Source organism: Octopus sinensis, linkage group LG4 (genome assembly GCF_006345805.1).
Source record: "Octopus sinensis linkage group LG4, ASM634580v1, whole genome shotgun sequence".
NCBI classification, from domain to species: domain Eukaryota; kingdom Metazoa; phylum Mollusca; class Cephalopoda; order Octopoda; family Octopodidae; genus Octopus; species Octopus sinensis.
Genome location: NC_043000.1, coordinates 124,099,938 through 124,121,106, shown reverse-complemented (window position 1 = coordinate 124,121,106; position 21,169 = coordinate 124,099,938). Strand labels below are relative to the sequence as shown.

The following is a 21,169-nucleotide window of genomic DNA, read 5'->3' as shown; positions in this document are numbered from 1 at the left end:
CATTTCAATAATAATTGCACAACCAATCATTGAGAAAATAAACTCCTAATTTTCTTCTTAAAAAGAAAACAGAACAGCTTCAGCAGTCAATAGTTTTCGGTTATTATTTAATAATGATAGATACAAAAAAAAATGTTACAAAAAACAAATTGAAAAGATAACAAAATTCAAGGGTGATGGAATAAATTGTTTCTAATGAATGAGGGAAATATACAAATGATTGGTTATTTTACAACAAATATAAACAAAGTCTTATCAAAATTAATTTCTTTTAATTAAATATAATTATTGCTGACTGTGATTGGAAATCTGTTCTTTGATCTCGTGTAGATTGCTTAGAACTTGGTCTAATTTCTTGTCATCCATTTCAAAATGAAATACTTTAGCCTGGAAAATGAATTAAATATATTAGAATCTTGTTTTTACATGAATGTTTTTCATTTCATGACTTACTGAGATTTCTGTAACTTTAACTCAGATTACTGTCAAATGTAATGCTTAATTTTTCTCATTATTTTAAATTAATCATGTATTACTTCATAGATTCATGTCTTTGATATACTGATTATTTACTTTAGAATGACATTTCAGGGTAAGTGTAAGAGAGCAAATCTGGTCATTATCATCATCATTTAACCCATATATACCCCTGGTTGTGTGTTCATAACACAAGACCTGCTCGTACTTGTTTGGACATGAACTCACCAGGAAACATCTGACTGAGCATATGAAATGTTCATTAGGTAGTCAACACCTGTAGCTAACAGTTGCATACTGTCCTTCTCTTCCAGATTGTGAAAGCTTACCATAACGTTTAATCTAAATACAGTGAAATTTTAAGGCTTCATTTTTTATTGGCATATATGGGTTAACATCGATTTTTTTCATGCTGGTATGTGTTCAACGGCTTGACAGAGGCTGACCAGCTGAAGAGCAGCCTAGGCTCTATGTCTGTTTTGGCATGGTTTCTGCAGATGGATACCTTTCCTAACACCAACCACTTTACAGAGTGTACTGGGTGCTTTTTACTTGGCACCAGCACCCATGATCCAGTAGAATTAGGTTCACTCAGCTGAAGAGAGATGTAGGGGATATGCTTGTATGCAAGGGCAGCTAGGATTTTACTCAGCTTGGCATGTCTTCTAAAGCACAGCAAAGAAGACACATCAAGCTAAATAAAATAGTGGCTGTCCTTGCATACAGGCATTATAAAAGTGTCTGTGTTGCTGATGTGCAAAAGCACCCAGTCAGTTTGAACATTCAACAGGTAGAATGTTTGAACCAGATATGGCTGGTTTAAATGCTAAAGAGTTGATCATCATTGTTTAATGTCCGCTTTCCATGCTAGCATGGGTTGGACAATTTGACAGAGGACTAGCAAACCAGATGGCTGCACCAGGCTCCAATCTGATCTGGCAGAGTTTCTACAGCTGAATGCCCTTCCTAACGCCAACCACTCCGAGAAGGTAGTGGGTGTTTTTTACGTGCCACCGGCACGAGGGCCAGTCAGGCGGTACTGGCAACAGCCATGCTCAAATGGTGATTTTTACGTGCCACCTGCATGATTTTTTTTCATGTGCCAGTAAGGTGACGCTGGTAATGATCACGCTCGAATGGTGCTTTTTACGTGCCACCAGCATGGAAGCCAGTTAGCCGCTCTGGCAATGACCACACTCGGATGGTGCTCTTAGCGTTCCACTAGCCAGTCATCAAATTTGATTTTGATTTCACTTGCCTGAGAAAAACTTTTGTGAATAAGATTCTTATCATATTCCCAGAAAAAATCCTACTTTTCATAACTCAAAGATTTTGATAAATTCAGGTAGCAAAAACAATTCCTCGTATATTTCTTTTTTTTCTAATTTGATAATAGATGCAAGCATGGCTGTGTGGTTACAAACTTTGCTTCAAAGCCATGATGTTTTGAAGTTTGGTCCCACAGCATGACCCTTGAGTAAGGGTCTTTTACAGCCTTAGGTTGACCAATGCCATGTGAGTGAAACTGGAAGACAGAAACTGAGACAAAGCCTATTGATTGTTTGTGTGTGTTGTTGTTGTTGTTGTTAAGCAACAAGACGGGTAAGGGTGATTAGGTGATGGTCTAGGGCTTAGGGGCGGGAGACCCCAGACCTTGGAAAAAAAAACTTTGGTTGTCTTGTAGTCGAGGGCTCTTCGTTGACGCCCGACACCAGTGGAAGGTGGCCCTCAAAGTCGCTGGAAATGGGGATCTCCAGGTCCAAATTCTTGAACAGCTGTGTGTGTGTGTGCGTGTGTGTGCGTGCACGTGCATGTCAATGTGTTTGGAAATGTTATGTCTGCGTTTTTTCATTAACACCACCTGAGTAGTGTCTTTGTTTACTTTACCCAGTAAACAAAAAGTTTTGTAGTTTCAGTGGCTTCTTTGGTTCTCTGGATCAGGAGAATCAGAAGACCTAACTTACAAAACATGTGAAGGTTGGTGACAGGAAGAGCACCCAGGCTTAAAAATTTCCCCATATGAAATTACATCTAACCTATGCCAGCATAAAAAAAATAAAACATAACAATTATGATTACTGTTTGTCACAGAATTTAAACAACCAAGTTACCCTCAAACTATATCAGAGTGTTTAAAAAAAACAAAAAGAAACAATGGATAATATGTTGGATACATTATGCTCCTAAAAAATACTGAATGCTGTTGGAACATCAAGAATCATAGTTCTACATGATCAGAGCTAACAATAATATTGGGTTGTCCGGAAAGTTTGTGCTGATTTATAGTAGCTTACCTTTCAACTTATTTTAGAACATGGCTGAGTCCATAAAATAGGATTTGACCACACCTCCATTTAGAGCACAGTTTAAGCTATCTTTTCGTGGAAGAAGGTTTATGTTCCTATAACCTGTGTTAATTTTGTAACCCTTTAAAATGGAAGATAAGAAAGTTAATTTTTGGCACTTGATGCTTTGGGAACCAGACAAAAATTGTTGCAGCTCAGCTGGGATGTGTTATCCCACCCACCATATTCACCAGATATTGCTCCTTCGGATTTCCACTTATTCAGGTCTCTGCAGAATAGTCTTAATTGTAAAAATTTCAATTCCTTGGATGACGTAAAAAGATACCTTGATGAATTCTTTGCCACGAAACCACCTCAATTCTGGGAAGAGGGTATTTTTAAGTTAAAGGAAAGATGGAAACACATTGTGCAACAAAATGGTTCATATTTGGTTGATTAATCTTTTCCTTTCCTTTAAAAATCGGCACAAACTTTCCAGACAAACCAATACATGCCAGAAATATTCTTTCATTCTTTTCTTTTATTCTTTTACTTGTATCAGTCATTTGACCACAGCCATATTGAAGCACCACCTTAAGGGGTTTTAGTTGAACAAATCAACCCCAGGACTTATTCCTTGTAAGCCCAGGACTTATTCTATCAGTCTCTTTTACCGAACCGCTAAGTTATGGGGACATAAACACACCAACATTGGTTGTCAAGTGATGGTAGTGGGGGACAAGCACTGACACAAACATATACACATATATCATCATCATTGTTTAACACCCGCTTTCCATGCTGGCATGGGTTGGACGGTTTGACTGGTGAGCCAGATGGCTGCACCAGGCTCCAATCTGATCAGGCAGAGTTTCTACAGCTGGATGCCCTTCCTAATGCCAACCACTCCAAGAGTGTAGTGGGTGCTTCTATGTGCCACCGGCACAAGGGCCTGTCAGGCAGTACTGACAACGACCATACTCAAACGGTGTTTTTACGTGTCACCTGCACAGGAGCCAATCCAGTGGCACTGGCAACACCCTCACTCGAATGTTGTTTTTCACGTACCACCGGCACAAGTGCCAGTAAGGCGACGCTGGTAACAATCACATATGAATGTATGATGGGAGCTTCTTTTAGTTTCCTTTTACCAAATCCACTCAGAGGCTTTAGTCTTATTTATTCTCATACTTCAATTACCAACAGCAGTTTACTCAACATATTCTAATAATATATTAAATAGCAATTTACCTTTTTATTTTCATCATCTGTGGTCTGTGAATTATTTGAAACCATCAATTCTACAATGGCTGTAGGTTTATCAATTTGTTCAATGTGTCTTGCTTGAGATTTTAAATCAATTCTCCAAGACATTTGCTTCAAACAACTGTTCCATTGTGTTTGTTGTACTTGAATGTCATGAATTTTGTTCCTTTGATTCTTCCAGAACTTACGGACAGCATTAGCTCGTTCTTCATTCATTCCACTATCAGCCTTTTTAATTTGAGATGTCAAGAAAGCTTCCAGTTGATTGAAATCCATGTCAACGGCAACCATACTCTTCAGAAAAAGAATAGAAATGTATGGAAAAAATTTAACGAAACAATATCAGAGAAAGCAGTTAACATAATGGTTAACAATTAGAATTTTAGTTCTGTACCTCTTCCATCTTTCTACTTCATTCCCTACATTCCATTATTACCTACATCAATGTTATAATCTTTTATCTTTTACTTGCTTCAGTCACTGGACTGCAGTCTGGTACTTATTCTACCAGTCTCTTTTTGCCAAGCTGCAAAGTTATGGGGAAATAAACAAACCAACACCAATTGTCAAGCAGGGATGGGAACATACATACAAAGATACACACATTTATGTATGTATGATGATGATGATGATAATATATATATATATGCACAAAAATTTCAGGAAATTTTGGAGCTTTAATAAAAGCATATTATTCTACCTTTGGTATTCAAGTACTATTTTTTCTCACCTTTGCATTTGTGTGCTTGTGTTTATGCAATGTATATATAATGGGTTTCTTTCAGTTTCCATCTACCAAATCTTCTTGCTAGGGTTTGGTTGGCCAGGGGCTATAGTAGAAGATACCCAATGTGCCTCACAGTGGAACTGAACCCGGAATCATGTGGTTGGGAAGCAAGCTTCTTACCACACAGCCATGCCTGTGTCCCTTTTTAGTTGTTGCTTGTATAGCTCCCAAGTCATGTTCATCCTATCTCTTTATATATCTAGAACTACATTATTCAATATATCTTTTTTTTAAACATGAGAGTGTTATTTCTAGTAGGGCAAGCACTTGTGTAGAGATCCTTTTTGACTCAACTCCATTTCAATGTTCTGTGATATTCATACAGCATAAAAATGGCTGGAACTACTAGGAAACAAATTATAATTTATTGTTACTCCAGTATTAAAAGATTTACTTCGAAATGTATGAAATAATACATTTTATACTTAGATTAAAGGGTGATGTACTGAATGCTGTCTGTAAAATTTTTAATTTATTGAAATTTCTCTGAGTTAGAGTTAGAAAAGAAAAACCTAGTAACAGCAATTGGTAGCAACTCTCAGAGAGAAGGGGAGATAATTTCAAGTATTTAAGACTAAATTTCTCAATTTACACGAAAGGTGAACAGTGATCTTTGCAGACAAGAGACGGACATATTTCAGTCATTTGACCTCATCAGCATAATATAGTCTAAATATGCCTGAAGAATTTTATATACAGAAAATAGGATTCAAATTAATTAGAATTCTAAGGAAAGTTACAAAAAAACTGGAAGACGCTTGTCGTCTGTATATATGTGTATGCGTGCCTGTATGTCCTTGTATTGACATCATATGATGGCTGTATATGAAGCTGTTTGTTTCTAGACTTCCGTGAAAAACCTGTCTGGCCATGGGAAAACTTTGCTTGGAAACAGGTGAGAGTTGGCAACCGGAAGGGTTTCCATTTGTAAAAATCTACCTCAATAAACTCTGTCCAACCCATAAAAACATGAAAAAGTGGACAGTAAACAATTGATGATCATATCTATAATAAGATGTGTTCGAGTGTATTGCTTTTAAAAACATTAAGTAGGTGCAATATTGCAGTATGGCTATGTGTTAAGAAGCTTGCTTCCCAACCACATAGAGCCGGGTTCGGGGCCGACCAAAGTGTTGTGAATGGAATTGGTAGACAGAAACTGAAAGAAGCCTATCATGTATATGTGTGTGTATGTCTGTATATATATATATATATATATATAATATATATATATATATATATATATATATATATATATTGTGTGTGTGTGTCTGTGTTTGTCCCCACTCCATTGCTTAACAACCAATGCTGGTGTGTTTAGGTTCCCATAAAACTTAGCAGTTTGGTAAAAAGAGACCGAGAGAATAAGTACTAGGCTTACAAAGAATAAGTTCTGGGGTCAATTTCTTTAAGGTGGTGCTCCAGCATGGCCACAGTCAAATGACTGAAACAAATAAATAAATAAAAGAATGGGATGAAATCAAAAACATAATCAAAATTTTTAACATAATATAACAAGTGTGAGAGTTATGCCGTCAACAACCCTAACTAGGAAAAAAAAAAGACATTTTATTAACGTATGAAAAAAAAATCACCATATTTTATGAGAAAACTGCTATCTCAGATATAATGCAACCTCCATTTTTTGTACCTAAGAATGAGTAAAAATATTTTATTCTCTTTTCATTCTTTTATACATTTCAGCCCAAAGACTCTAGCCATGCTGGAGCACCACCAATGAAAAATATTGAAGGCTGTCCATGGGACTGTCTTCTTTCACTGTTGTTTTTTATTTCTTCCCTTGGACTAGAATATAATGTTACCTCACACTTTTGAACATATCTACAGATTGGTGAAATTTTGCAGAACTAAGTTTTTATGATACAAATCCCTGGTTCTCAGCCATTTTCTTTTTTTATCTGTTGACTGAAGTGAAATCATTGTCATGGCCAATGCCAGTACTGCCAGACTGGCACCATTTGAGTGCGGTCGATGCCAGTCCCACCAGACTGGTTCCTGTGCCAGTGGCACATAAAATGCATCATTTGAGCCCTCGTGATGGTGGCACGTAAAAAGTACCCACTACATTCTCGGAGTGGTTGGCATTAGGAAGGGCATCCAGTTATAGAAACCTTGCCAGATCAGATTGGAGCCTGGTGCAGCCTCCTGGCTTGCCAGTCCTCAGTCAAACCATCAAATCCATGCCAGCATGGAAAGCGGACATTAAACAATGATGATAATGATGGATCTTTTTGATTACTATTTTACATTACTGAACCCTCGTAGCCATTCAATATTTAAAAACTAGTTTTATAGATACTTCTTTCAAAGTACCTGCCCCCCCCCATATTCACTTGTATAGTTTGAACTGTGTAAAACGTTTGAGAAAGAAACTAAGCTATTTCTTACGCTAATACATCTAAAGCAAAATTTGTTATGGTCTTTTAAAATATTTTGCTTGCATGGACCCCCAACTTACTATTTTGCTTGTATAGACCTTAAAAATCTTACGTGGACCCTCAGGGGGTCGTACAGACCGCGGTTGAGGACTAATGGTATAGATTATGATAAAATTTAGGGGAAAACGCTTTAGGGAGGAGTTTTGAATCATTCCTTTTTGTTCGTTCTGGAACTTAAACATTTTCCATTTTTTTTTTAGATGTATGTTTGAAGCACCAACATTATGTATTTCTGCAAAATGCCATTTAAAAAATATGCATTTTAAAGAGAGTTATAAGAAAACAATGAGGGAGTAGAATAATCCGAAACTTCCCCTCCTTCTATTTTTAATGTTATCAAAATAATCGCAATCTACACTTTTGAAAACGATCTCTGCAAAATTTCATTTAAAAAAACAAAAAAGAAAACATACAGACAATATTTGTCATGAGGAAACAAAGTCAAGGGGCACTGAACTGTAGTTATACTTCCAGTGTTTTCTATCAAATTTCTCAAATTACAGAAATTATATTAAAAATCAAAATAGAAATAAGAACATTTCAAAATGTAGAATGTTCTGCTAGTTGTTACACATACCAATGTTGATTCAAACATACTACTTTTTTTTTTAATCAAAGCGAAATGATCAAAAGTTGTACGATTTCAAACATAATTTTGTAAAAGGAATAAATAGAAACTTGAAGAGGATATATTTCAGTTTTTTTTGATAATATTAAAATTCTAAATAAAATCTTTGAAAGACGCAAAATGAGCATTCCAAACTCATACGAAGCGCCGATTACATAGGGCCTCAACCATGGTATTTAACAGCGAATCCGTCGATGTTAAAACAAGGGTACCGAATTACAGAAAATACAGTTCTATATTATATATTTCTTTGTTGCCCACAGGGGGCTAAACATAGAGGGGACAAACAAGGACAGACAAAGGGATTAAGTCGATTGCATCGACCCCAGTGCGAAACTGGTACTTTATTTATTGACCCCGAAAGGATGAAAGGCAAAGTCGACCTCGGCGGAATTTGAACTCAGAACGTAACGACAGACGAAATCAGTTGTATATTATAAGCAGTAAGGATAGTTGTGTAGAGTAACAATGTATTCTCTCGTACTCATATCAACGAAAATAGCCTCTCGTAGTTAAAGAATTCTGTGATACTTGATGATAGGTATATTACTAGCGGGTTTTGGCTTGCTTATAGACACAAGTGCTCATTCTCAAATCACCCATTCATTTTGAATGATAGTACTTTTACTTGGATGGCTGTTTTTTCTAGCTACTTCGCAAACTGTCTACTTTCCAGTCGAAGTTGAGAGATTAGAAGTCATGTTATTAATGAAGTAAAGAATAAACTATATTGGACAACGATCTAACACTGTAGCTACGCTAACCTACGCTAAAAGATGAAAAAGAAAATAATATGCGGTAGCAGAAGGTTACCACATTAAACAGAAAGTCATTCAAAGGACTTTTATGTCAATAAATATATAAATAAAAGTTTTTAGAAATTGTAACTGTAATATAATTGAAGGGATATCAGCTGATTTGAAGGGGTGTGTCTTGAAGATTGTGTGTAGTTTTTACCTTTATAAGAGCTGTACATTTTGTAACAAGATGTTCAAATTCTTCATCCGATAGTTTGGGATATATTTGTTCTTTCAAGACTTCATTACTCAATTCTTTTTCACCAAAATAGTTTCTTCTAGCTAAACCATTCAAGAGTGCCGCATAACAACGACGTGAATCAGCCATTTTGTACCAAGTGCTTGCTGATTACCTCCCTTCATAAATTTGACCCTTTCATCTGAGCAGTGTAATAGGAATATTTAAACCTGGGTGAAAAAAATCATGAATGGAAATACAAATAAAGTAGAAATAATAAATAAATAGAATAGTGCGCCCTGCCTACAACACTTGCCTTAGCCCTGACGCTACAGTACGCCATTGAGTTTGGTGTATGATGAGGAATCTGACCACTCACATAAAAGAAAAGTTTTTAATTGACTGAAATATTAGTTGGAAAATAGTGGTTAATATAAGACTTTATAAACTTTCGAGGGAATGTGAAATAATTCTATTTTGAAATTGGTTCACGAAGCACAATTTCCAAAAACTGGGACGAAGACCAACTTCCTTGTTTATTTTCTATTGCGAAAAAGGGATTTTTTTTTAATTAATGGGTTGTAATATAGGAATGTATTAATTGAGGAAACTAAAGTAGAGTATGTATTACTGTGCATTTCTATTCAACTTCATATGAAAATATCAGCTCCTCGTTCCCAGGTCCCAAGTAAATGAAAATATTTACCTTGCCAGAAATAAACGTTTCCCAGGCCCAAACCTTCAAAGTGTTTTCCAACAAAACGCAACCATTAGGAAACAAAAGTGAGATAACAAACAGCAGAGTGTCAGCTAGACACAATAAACCGTGTAGTGTGAAGTTTTCATTATTTAAGTTGGACTAACCAAATATTTTGTGATGAAGATTTAACGTGAACAAAGGTACCCAGCTATATATTTCTTTATTGCCCCACAAGGGGCTAAACATAGAGGGGACAAACAAAGACAGACAGTGATTAAGTCGATTACATCGACCCTAATGAGTAACTGGTACTTTATTTATCGTCCCCGAAAGGATGAAAGGCAAAGTCGACCTCGGCGGAATTTGAACTCAGAACGTAACGGCAGACGAAATATGGCTACGCATTTCGCGCAGCGTGCTGACGTTTCTGCCAGCTCGCCGCCTTGGGTACCCAGCTATATATCAAATGGTAAAAGAGGAGTTAAAATGAAAAGCCCCAATTACAAAGAGAGCTCTGTCGCAAGAAATATTCATTGCGAACAATATCTTCCTAAGAAGACTTATCTCTTGTGTAAGTCAGCAAGCACCAGTATTACTGGACGTATAACATACATTGCATGAAATAAGAGCATTCGGGTGCCAACTAGTGAGTGATATATGTACAGAGCATTTTATTCAAAATCTAGTGTCGCTATGAATTTGAACTGAAACTGATGAGAAATTAATTAAAGAAATTAATCTTGTTCCTCAATTATATTTAAACAAATTAATAAAGTTTTCACCTTTCTCCCATAAAAACTATTTCACTTTTTGGTCATCAGGAAAAGCAAATACTTTCATTTTCATGGGGCCCTAGAAAAGAAGAAATGTCAAAATATCTATGGAATCAATTTTATTTACCAACGTATACTAAACGCACTGCTCACATTAGCTTTTAGATATTTTTAACATCTAACTGTAATTTGTCGTATCAGGAAATTTTGCATTACTCAAACCAAATTTTTATATAGTCATGAAATATGTTGCCAATTAAGAAAAATATCAATTATATGAAACGAGTGCGTTATAGTATAACGCTGCCTTGTTGGCTATTAACATTTTGACTGACACCGTGTTAACATATAACGGTAGATTCAGTTGAAAATAGAGCTAGTCCCTCGTTGTTTGCTACAGTTGAAATAGTACTATTTCACCAACAAAATATAGAATTTCTGTTTCTTGCTCATCATCCTATGATTAAGAATTTTCGTTTTTCCGAACAGAAGCATAGGCTGTTAGTACTTCGGAACTAAAAGAGGATTACGAATAAAAGAAAATCAGAAAGAATGGAAAAAAAACAATCAAAGTAATTCTGAGTTGTTTCCTTATGTATACTTATCAACTTAAATAATACGAAATTATATTTACTTGCAATAAAAAGAAAAAAAAAACTGCCTTCGCCCACAGGGGGACTCGAACCCACGACCCTCAGATTCCTTCTTAGAAAGAGTCTTAAAAGTCTGATGCTCTACCGACTGAGCTATGCGGGCGCAGCTGGGAAAGGAGTTTGTTTTAATATATTTAAACCATAATTACCACTCGATTTTAATATTATATATTTAAGTATTTTAAGTATACTAGTAGCAATTTGCCGACGAATATGATTTGTATTTTTAAAGTCTCTAATGATATTTTCAGTTATGTGAAACTATTGTTATTTTTTTTATTTTGTTCGTTTCAGCCGATACTTTAAGATGATAATCGATATTTTTTTTTCTTTTTAATGGGTAATATCGATGCTATTTTAGAAATTATTTGAATTTTGAAGTTTATAATTAATAAACTTTACCGATTCTTGTCAGGCAACAAAGTTTTTTAAAAATCATCGTATATAATAACCCTAGTAACTATTTATATGCATCATTATAACGTTGTATAGGCTCTATTGTGAATCGTGGGTCCCAGCCATTTAAGTTCATCGTCGAGTATTTTCCTTCTTTAAATACTGAAATCTGATCGTATAATTTTTAAAGGAAGACACGATGACAACGTAAACAAAAGCAGGAAAGTCTACGTTGTCACTCTTAACGCTCTTTGATAATCATGATGGTATTCTTTCGTTAAAAACAGCCTGTTTCTAACGGAAGACTACCATAATGATAGTCATCCAAATCGTTGATTTCAGAATGGATAATTGGATTTCGAAGCTAAGTGGATCGATCAAGTACGTTATTATGTATTGAAAGGGTTACCGAATAAATCAAAATAGTGAATGCTTTCTTTGACAAAACTTTCCTCGTCCAATCTCTTTTACAATCGGCAAAACTACCTTGCGGTACTTGTTGCGTTCCTTAACGTTCGAATCTACGGTACTACTTCAGAACAGTGGTCCCGGTGCGCGCACTCGCGTAGTCACGCATCCGCGCTAACTAGTCATGACTAGTTGATTCTTACTTTGTGTTTTTGCTTTATTTAAAAAATTGGCGATCTTTCGTCTCTAGTAGACCTTTCCGTCGATTTCCGTAAAAATTTTTTTTTTTTTTACATATGGGCTTGCGGGAACTTTTGAAGTAATATACATACATATACACATACACCGAGTAAAAAATTTCAGTTATCTCTTTCTTTCACACATTACTCTGTCTCTTCACACATACTAACAGAAGCACTTCACTTACACAACATACTGTCTGTCTCCCACACCCCATCAAACACACACACATGTACATCAATGCTTCCCATGCACGGTAACTTCAAAAGAACTTCCTTCGTCATACAATCGCTTTCTCTTAGTCTCTTTCGCTCTCATTACTTCAAAAGTTCCCGCAAGCCCATATGTAAAAATAAAAATAATTTTTTACGGAAATCGACGGAAAGGTCTACTAGAGACGAAAGATTGCCAAATAATTATTTACTTTGTGTTTTTGTGTTTTACTTACTTTGTTTAACAAAAATTTTTTTTGTGTTTTATTTACTTTGCTTAGGTAGTCGTCGGCAATCTTGCCTAAATAATATTAACTTGAACTATTAAAATAAAAATAAACTTTTGCAAAAGATTCGCTAACTCTCGTCGACACGAGTGTACATTCTTCTAAATCTCGAATTCTCTCGTTATTTCTTGTTTCTCTATCAACGACGCATTGTTATTGTTGTCTCACGTAAGTTCTTCTTAACTATTTATTCTTCGTTTCGGTTGTCTATACGTTTGTTATACCTTATCTGTCGATTCAGTGTTTAATAGCAGTTATCTGAAGTAATTTAACGTGTGGTTACGAAACAAAATGCTCTCTTCGCACCGCATTTCTTTACCACGTGCTTCTATATTAAAAACCGGTTTAAAGCTGAGCCAATTCGCTATCGTTCTATCTGCTAAAACTTACATATAGATATACCTGTTTCTTTATTATCCACAAGGGGACAAACAAAGACAGACAATCGTATAAAGTTGATTACATCGACCCCGAAAGGATGAAAGGCAAAGTCGACCTCGGCGGAATTTGAACCCGTTTTCGGCATTTAGGGTTACGCCGAAAACGGGTGGTATGAGTATTCTTTACCTTCGCCCACTTAGACGAAACAATAACTTTTTCCTCTTTATTCAGAGAGGGAAGGGCAGTGATCATGTTCCTTTATATTTTTAAAGGATTCTCCGTGACTGGTAGGAAGAAATGAGGAAGTTATCTTAAAATGGGACTCCTGGCCCGAACCTTAAAACAGAGTGAACTCTACTAAAGGTACCCGAGAACCAGGTGATGGTGTTAGGCGTTGTACACTACTTAAAGTGTTAAGAATGTAGAGACAGAACAAATAACAAAGCATCTCATCCCGTGTAACAATTCCGTCAATTTATTCACATAGACTGGTTCTTTAGATAATGAGCTTTCTACTGATGGATAACGAAGGGAAACAAACTAAAAAGAGTACCGTAAATCCTCGAGTATAATACGCAGGGTTTTTTTTAGGGGGTTGTACCCCTGAAAAACCGGCCCTATATTAACCCTCATTTCTTTATCATCATTATCGATGGACCACCTGGGCGTGGATCCTCTACAGTTGATCCTGTATTTTCCGACCACCCCACCCCCGTTCGTCAGCGCCCTTTTTTTACGTCTTATTCCGTCAATATACGATGCCTTACAACTGTTACACATTTTAGATTCCAGGTTGATCCTGGGAATTTTCCGACCCCCCAGCCCCCCTCCCCCACCCCCGTTCGTCAGCGCCCTTTTTTTCCGTCTTATTACGTCAATATACGATGCCTTACAACTGTTACACATTTGCGTTTCCATTTTTTCCACCGGGTGCGGATCTAGATATTAACCGGCATCGTATATTGACGTAATAAGACGGAAAAAAAGGGCGCTGACGAACGGGGGTGGGGGATGGGGGGGTCGGAAAATTCCCAGGATCAACCTGGAATCTAAAATGTGTAACAGTTGTAAGGCATCGTATATTGACGGAATAAGACGTAAAAAAAGGGCGCTGACGAACGGGGGTGGGGTGGGGGGGTCGGAAAATTCCCAGGATCAACCGTAGAGGATCCACACCCAGGTGGTAAAAATGGAAAAAAATATGTGCAAGAGGTGTAAGGCATCGTATATTGAAGGAATATGACGAAAAAAAAGCGCGCTGACAAACGGGGGGCTTGGAAAATTCCCAGGATCAACCGTAGAGGATCCACGCCCAGGTGGCAAAAATGGAAAAAAATATGTGCAAGAGGTGTAAGGCATCGTATATTGAAGGAATATGACGAAAAAAAAGCGCGCTGACAAACGGGGGGGGGGGCGCTCGGAAAATTGCCTACGATTTAAAGAAAAATTTACCATCAATTTTCACCATTTAAACGCATTGTTGGCATAAGGGAAGTAACTCTCTAAAAATCTCTATATATAAACGGCAGTTTTTCTGTGTGTCTGTCAGGTTGTGCCAGCCCAACTTCCGGTTGACCACATTGCCGGAAGTGCCAGCCCTAATTGCGTGAAGTGCCAGCCCTAATTCCGTGCGCAGGCAGCGTGGAAAAGCCTTTCAAATTTGTGTATTCGCAGTGACTAGACGTACTCTTCCCTTTAACGAAAATATTATTTGAATTTATCTTTAATCTGGTCATTTTAATTTGCATGATGGCATCGTGTGTTATTCCGTGCGAGCTGAGTCTGTATGACGGGGTTTCGAGATTTCAGCTTAACGATGAAACAGCATTAGAATTTTTTCGGGAACATGGGGTGATACCAAGAAATGTGAATTGCCCGACGTGCAATTCACCGTGTATTCTACGAAATGGAACACATATATTTCGTTGCAGGAAAATGGTTCGCAGAAGGCGACAGAATGTGGTTTTTCTGTTTCCATATTTAAGAACACCTTTTTGAATCGGAGTAGATTAACCCCCTGGAAAATTCTTTTGTATGTAAACCATTTCTTAACAGAAGGTTGGTCGCACCAAGCAGTTATTGAGAATTTAGATATATCGCTTGCTACGTCCGTTGATTGGAGGTCCTTCTGCTCTGAAGTCTGTCTTCATTGGGCCGCAAATTCCCAAACACCAATTGGAGGGCCAGGGATAGAAGTAGAAATAGATGAGACAGTCTTGGTTAGGAGGAAATATAACAGGGGGAGACTTGTGAAAACTATTTGGCTATTTGGCGGAATCGAAAGAGATTCCAAGAAAAATTTTTTGATACCCCTGACATCAGAATGTGGTGAAGTTCTAAGGCGAGATTCTTCCACACTAATTCCATTAATTAGACGCCACATTAAACCTGGTTCAACTGTATATAGTGATTGTTGGCCCGTATATAATAGGTTAGATACATTAGGCTACACGCATTTTAAGATAAATCACAGCCAGAATTTTGTAGATCCAACAAACCCATCTATACATACACAGACAATAGAAAGATTTTGGGGGAACTTAAAAAATATGTGCAAGAGGTGTAAGGCATCGTATATTGAAGGAATATGACGAAAAAAAAGCGCGCTGACAAACGGGGGGGGGGCGCTCGGAAAATTGCCTACGATTTAAAGAAAAATTTACCATCAATTTTCACCATTTAAACGCATTGTTGGCATAAGGGAAGTAACTCTCTAAAAATCTCTATATGGACCACTCAAAGAGGTATGTATACATTATCATTTTCGTAACATAATTTCTGTAGTATTTCAAGATGTTTCTGACACGTATTTTGATTCACATGGCGGAGATCCAACATTTCTTCACTTTTTCCAGAATTTCTTCTCTTTATTTTTTTTTTTTGCGAAATACGGAGTTTATGATTCATGTGTGAGTGTGTGTTCTTGATACTCGTTTAGAACAAGTAGTTTTACACCAATTACACTATTTTTTCTTAGTTTAAAGGCCGTGGACTGAAGATGTGAAATTTCCGAAGCCTCTCCCCCACCCCCCTTTCGCGAGCGCGCATTTTTTTCATGATAGTCGTTTAGAGCAAGTTGTTTTACACCTATTACGCTGTTTTTGTTTTTGTGCCCGGTTCAGACGCTTTCGGAAATTCCCGATATAAATATTCCGAGGCCTCTCCCCCACCCCTCTTTCGCGAGAGCGCATTTTTTTTTGTCATATTCGTTTAGTGCAAGTTGTTTTACACATATTACACTATTTTTTTTTTGTTTTGGTGCCCGGGTCAGCTCCTCAGACGCTTTCGGAACTTCCCGATGTGAATTTTCCGAGGCCTCTCCCCCACCCCCCTTTCGCGTGCGCGAATTTTTTTTTTCATATTTGTTCATAGGAAGTTGTTTTACACCTATTACACACATTTTTTTTTTGATTTTCTGATATTTGTTACGCCCTATATTAACCATTTTGTGTCAATCCTTCCCTAATTATCCTTTATTAATTAGTTTTGGCGTGTATTTTTTTCCCAAATTTATTTTTTCACCTTTACAACACTGTTTAGTAAAGCAATTAATTATCTTTATAATTTGCATATTTGACTTATTAATCAAAATTCTCTAGATGTAATATATACTAAGTAATTCATCCTTCATTTATGTGTTCCGTTCTGTATTATGCATGCGTGACTGTTTGTATGTAAGTGTGTTTAACTGTGCACATGAATGTGAATATTAAAGAACATATTTATTTACTATGATTGTTATTTTCAGAACAAATAAATCTTTTGGCTGTTATGTTATTGATGTTATTATTATTGCTAGTTAAAGGGTGGTGATTTGGCTGAATATTTTGAGTCTTGTAGTATGTAGTTGTGTTAGTCATTTTTTTTTTGATTTTCTGATATTTGTTACGCCCTATATTAACCAGAATATTGGTATTTTTTTCGTTTCAAGTTACCCCTACTCCATCACACCTGTGATCAAAGCCCTTCCAGTTATAGTCATCCCGACTGACGGAACTTCCTTTTCGAGGCCAGAAAATATTTCACTCTGAACACTAACAACTACTAGATCTCTACAAAACTTAAGTGAGATCTACTGTGGGTACCCCTGCACTTAGGATGGGGCTTTAGCTAAACATACAAACAATGAAATTGCTCAGCAACACCCTCTAACTTCTGGTCTGAAGACATGTCTGCTCTCTCTCTCTCTCTCTCGGCTGTGTGAGTGAGAATCTGCTTCCAAACCACATTTTTCAGGGTTGAGTCCCACTGGATAGCACTATCAGCAACTGTCTTCCACTATAACCCCAGGCCAGCCAAAGTCTTGTGTAGACAGAAATTGAAAGACGCCCAACATATGTTTGTCTATATATATATCATCATCATCGTTTAGTGTTCGCTTTCCATGCTAGCATGGGTTGGACGGTTCAACTGGGGTCTGTGAAGCCAGAAGGCTGCATCAGGCAGTGTTTCTACAGCTGGATGCCCTTCCTAACGCCAACCACTCCGTGAGTGTAGTGGGTGCTTTTTACGTGCCACCCGCACGGGGTGCCAGACGGGGCTGGCAAACGGCCACGGACGGATGGTGCTTTTTACGTGCCACCGACACGGGGACCAGGCGAGGCTGGCAACGGCCACGAACGGATGGTGCTTTTTACGTGCCACTGGCACGAGGCCAGTCTGGGCGGCGCTGGCAACGGCCACGAACAGATGGTGCTTTTTATGTGCCACTGGCACGGGGGCCAGTCGGGGCGGCGCTGGCAACGGCCACATTCGGATGGTTCTCTTACGTGCCACCGGCACTGGTAACTCAACTGCAATTTCCATTGATCAATTTCGATTCTGATTCTGATTCTAACTTGCCTCAACCGGTCTTCACAAATAGAGTTTTGTGTCCCAAGAAGGGAAGGTATGCATAAGTGGGCTGGCTACATCCCGTGTAGAAGGCCACGGGTTATGGTCTCACTTGTCCTGCCGGGTCTTCTCGCGCACAGCATACTTCCAGAGGTCTCGGTCTCTAACCATTTCCTCAGTGAGACCTAAAGTTCGAAGGTCGTGCTTCACCACCTCGTCCCAGGTTTTCCTGGGTCTGCCTCTTCCACAGGTTCCCTCAACCGCTAGGGTGTGGCACTTTTTCACACAACTATCTTCATCCATTCTCGCCACATGCCCATACCGGCGCAAACGTCTCTCTTGCACACCACATCTGATGCTTCTCAGGTCCAGCTTTTCTCTCAAGGTACTTACACTCTGTCGAGTATGAGTACTGACATTACACATCCATCGGAGCATACTGGCTTCATTTCTTGCGAGCTTACGCATATCCTCAGCAGTCACGGCCCATGTTTCACTGCCATGTAGCATGGCTATTCGTACACACGCGTCATACAGTCTGCCTTTTACTCTGAGTGAGAGGCCTTTTGTCACCAGCAGAGGTAAGAGCTCTCTGAACTTTGCCCAAGCTATTCTTACTCTAGCAGTTACACTTTCAGCACACCCACCCCCGCTGCTGACTTGGTCACCTAGGTAATGGAAGCTATCAACTATTTCTAGTTTTTCTCCCTGGAAAGTGACAGAAGTTGGTTTCAGAGCATTTTCAGTGTTTATTGTTCCTGAGCATCTGCCACATACAAAAACCATCTTCCTAGTTAGTCTTCCTTTGACATTGCTGCACCTCTTATGTGTCCATAGCTTACACTTGGTGCATCTTATAGAGTTTCTACCTACACCTTTTCTACAGATCGAGCAGGCATTTGTGATTTGTCTACCTTCCTACTTATTACGACTTTGGTTTGACTCTAAGGCCCTTCGATTCTAAACCTTGCTTCCACACCTGAAACTTCTCCTCCAGTTCTGATAGTGACTCAGCAATTAGAGCAAGGTCATCAGCATAGAGGAGCTCCCAAGGGCATCCTGTCTTGAATTCCTCCGTTATTGCCTGGAGGACTATGATAAATAGGAGGGGGCTGAGTACTGAGCCTTGGTGGACTCCTACCTCTACCCGGAATTCTTCACTGTACACATTTCCAACCCTCACCCTACTAGCAGCGTCCCTGTACATGGCCCGCACAGCTCTCACTAACCATTCATCTATCCCTAGTTTCCTCATTGACCACCAGATGAGGGATCGGGGGACCCTGTCGAAGGCTTTCTCTAAGTCAACAAAAGCCAGGTACTTGGGCTTATCTTTGGCTAGGTATTTCTCCTGCAGCTGCCTTACCAGGAATATAGCATCAGTGGTACTTTTCCCTGGCACGAACCCAAACTGCATCTCATCTAAACTAACTCTCTCTCTAATTAGTTGGGTTATGACCCTCTCCGTAACCTTCATCACCTGATCCATCAGCTTGTTACCTCTGTAATTATTTGTATCTAGGGCGTCACCTTTACCTTTGTAGCAGTTGACTATTATGCTGCTACACCAGTCATTGGGTATGACTCCTTCTTGTATCACCTGATTAACTATACGGGTGACTAGGCTATAGCTGACACTACCAGATATTTTGAGCATCTCTGCAGTGATACCTGATGGGCCTGGGGCTTTCCCTGTCTTCATGCTTCTAATTGCCTTAACTACCAAGGAACTATCAACTCTGATAGCTGGTCCCTCTGTTGGGTCAACATTCGGCAGACTCTCTGTATCCCATTCATTTTCTTTATTCAGCAACCTGAGTGTGTGTGTGTGTTTGTCTTCTTGTTTTGACATTACATGAATTATAGTTGTAAATGATTATCACTGTGATGCAAGCAGTGTCATTTATTACCCTGCTTGCGAAGACCTGTTGAGGCAGGTGAAATTGAAATTAAATTTGATGACTGGCGGGGTGCAAAGAGCACCATCTGAGCGTGATCATTGCCAGAGCAGCTAACTGGCTTCCGTGCCGGTGGCATGTAAAAAGCACCATTCAAGCGTGATCGTTACCAGCATCGCCTTACTGGCACTTGTGCTGGTTGCATGTGAAAAAACTTACGAGCAGCTGGCATGTAAAAACACCATTTGAACGTGGCTGTTGCCAGTACTGCCTGACTGGCCCTCATGCCGGTGGCACGTAAAAGCACCCACTACACTCTCGGAGTGGTTGGTGTTAGGAAGGGCATCCAGCTGTAGAAACTCTGCCAGATCAGATTGGAGCCTGGTACAGCTATCTGGTTTGCCAGTCCTCAGTCAAATCGTCCAACCCATGCTAGCACGGAAAGCGGACATTAAATGATGATAATGATTCTGCAGCAACATGTCTGGCCATGGAGGAAATATTATCCTGCTTGGAAATAGGTGAGGATTGCTGGCAAGAAGGACATCTGGGCATAGAAAATATGCCTCAATAAACTCTATTTGACCTATGCAACATGGAAAAGTGATCATTAGAACAGTGCTGATAAAGACTACAGTGGGATTACTCCTTGGTGCTGGTGGGTTACATGCCACCCTTACTCAGACAACTCCTCTTGTCAATTAAATTCAAACCACCACCTCAGACCCCATAGTAATCATAACCCTCCACTTTTTGTCTTTTTAACTCTAACTCTGGAATGTCTGCCTTCTAGAATTTCACTTTTGCTTGTGTCTTTTCCTGCAGCTGTCAACTTGCAACTGTTCAAGAGGAATATTAACAGCTTTGATTTCACCAGTCTTGTGGGGCCTGTGAAGATAATAAGCACAGCTCCTTCCTCTAGACCAAACCATTAAAAAAATATAAACATGGATTCAACAAGGTAATTCTCTACACAATCGCTAAACCTACTAAACATTTCCTTCAAACCACATTATAACATCTTTAAAAAAAAGAGGACATATCCTAAATACTTTTAAAACAATGGATTGATCACAATTGCAATGCTTTTAATTAGGGTTGACTTTTGTCAACAATATGTTCTTCCATTTTTGAGAGTGGGGCATAATCTAAGAGGGATGTAATTGCTATTTTCGTTGGAGGTAATGTTTTCACATACCAGGCTTTGACTCATACATAGAAGGCTGTAAATAGAGAAACTTTGGCTTAATCTTGATCAGGGTTATTAATTCTCCTGTGGTCAGTATGAGAGAATAATATGTCTGTTCATTTTGTAAAGGTATTAAAACATAGAGAGAAGGTAAGCCTTTTGAAAATTTTATTAACAGGTTGATTGTCACAACCAACTAGCTTTGGTTGTTTTAAACGTGTAATGATTTTAAACTCAACAGTGGGAAGAGGGTACTGAATATTCTCGAATCTCATTATCTTCCCACATAAATCAAGTTATGTGCTTGATAGATAAATACTCT

The 21,169-nt window shown here is 38.4% G+C and overlaps 1 protein-coding gene, 1 long non-coding RNA gene and 1 other non-coding gene across 3 annotated transcripts; 1 reads left to right on the top strand and 2 right to left on the bottom strand.

The window, feature by feature from the left end:
- Window positions 1-174: 174 nt before the first annotated feature.
- LOC115210775 (COMM domain-containing protein 1) lies at window positions 175-9,074 on the bottom strand. Its single transcript, XM_029779497.2, has 3 exons — window positions 8,860-9,074; window positions 4,014-4,322; window positions 175-387 (listed from the first exon to the last, which is right to left on the bottom strand). The coding sequence occupies exons 1-3, from the start codon at window positions 9,025-9,027 to the stop codon at window positions 286-288; spliced, it is 579 nt and encodes a 192-aa protein (XP_029635357.1). The 5' UTR covers window positions 9,028-9,074; the 3' UTR covers window positions 175-285.
- Window positions 9,075-11,014: 1,940 nt separating this feature from the next.
- Trnak-uuu lies at window positions 11,015-11,106 on the bottom strand. The gene is given in 2 exon segments: window positions 11,015-11,050; window positions 11,070-11,106. It is a non-coding gene; the product is annotated as a tRNA-Lys (tRNA).
- Window positions 11,107-12,682: 1,576 nt separating this feature from the next.
- LOC118763105 lies at window positions 12,683-20,615 on the top strand. The gene is made up of 2 exons (XR_004998860.1): window positions 12,683-12,714; window positions 20,484-20,615. It is a non-coding gene; the product is annotated as an uncharacterized LOC118763105 (long non-coding RNA).
- Window positions 20,616-21,169: the final 554 nt, after the last annotated feature.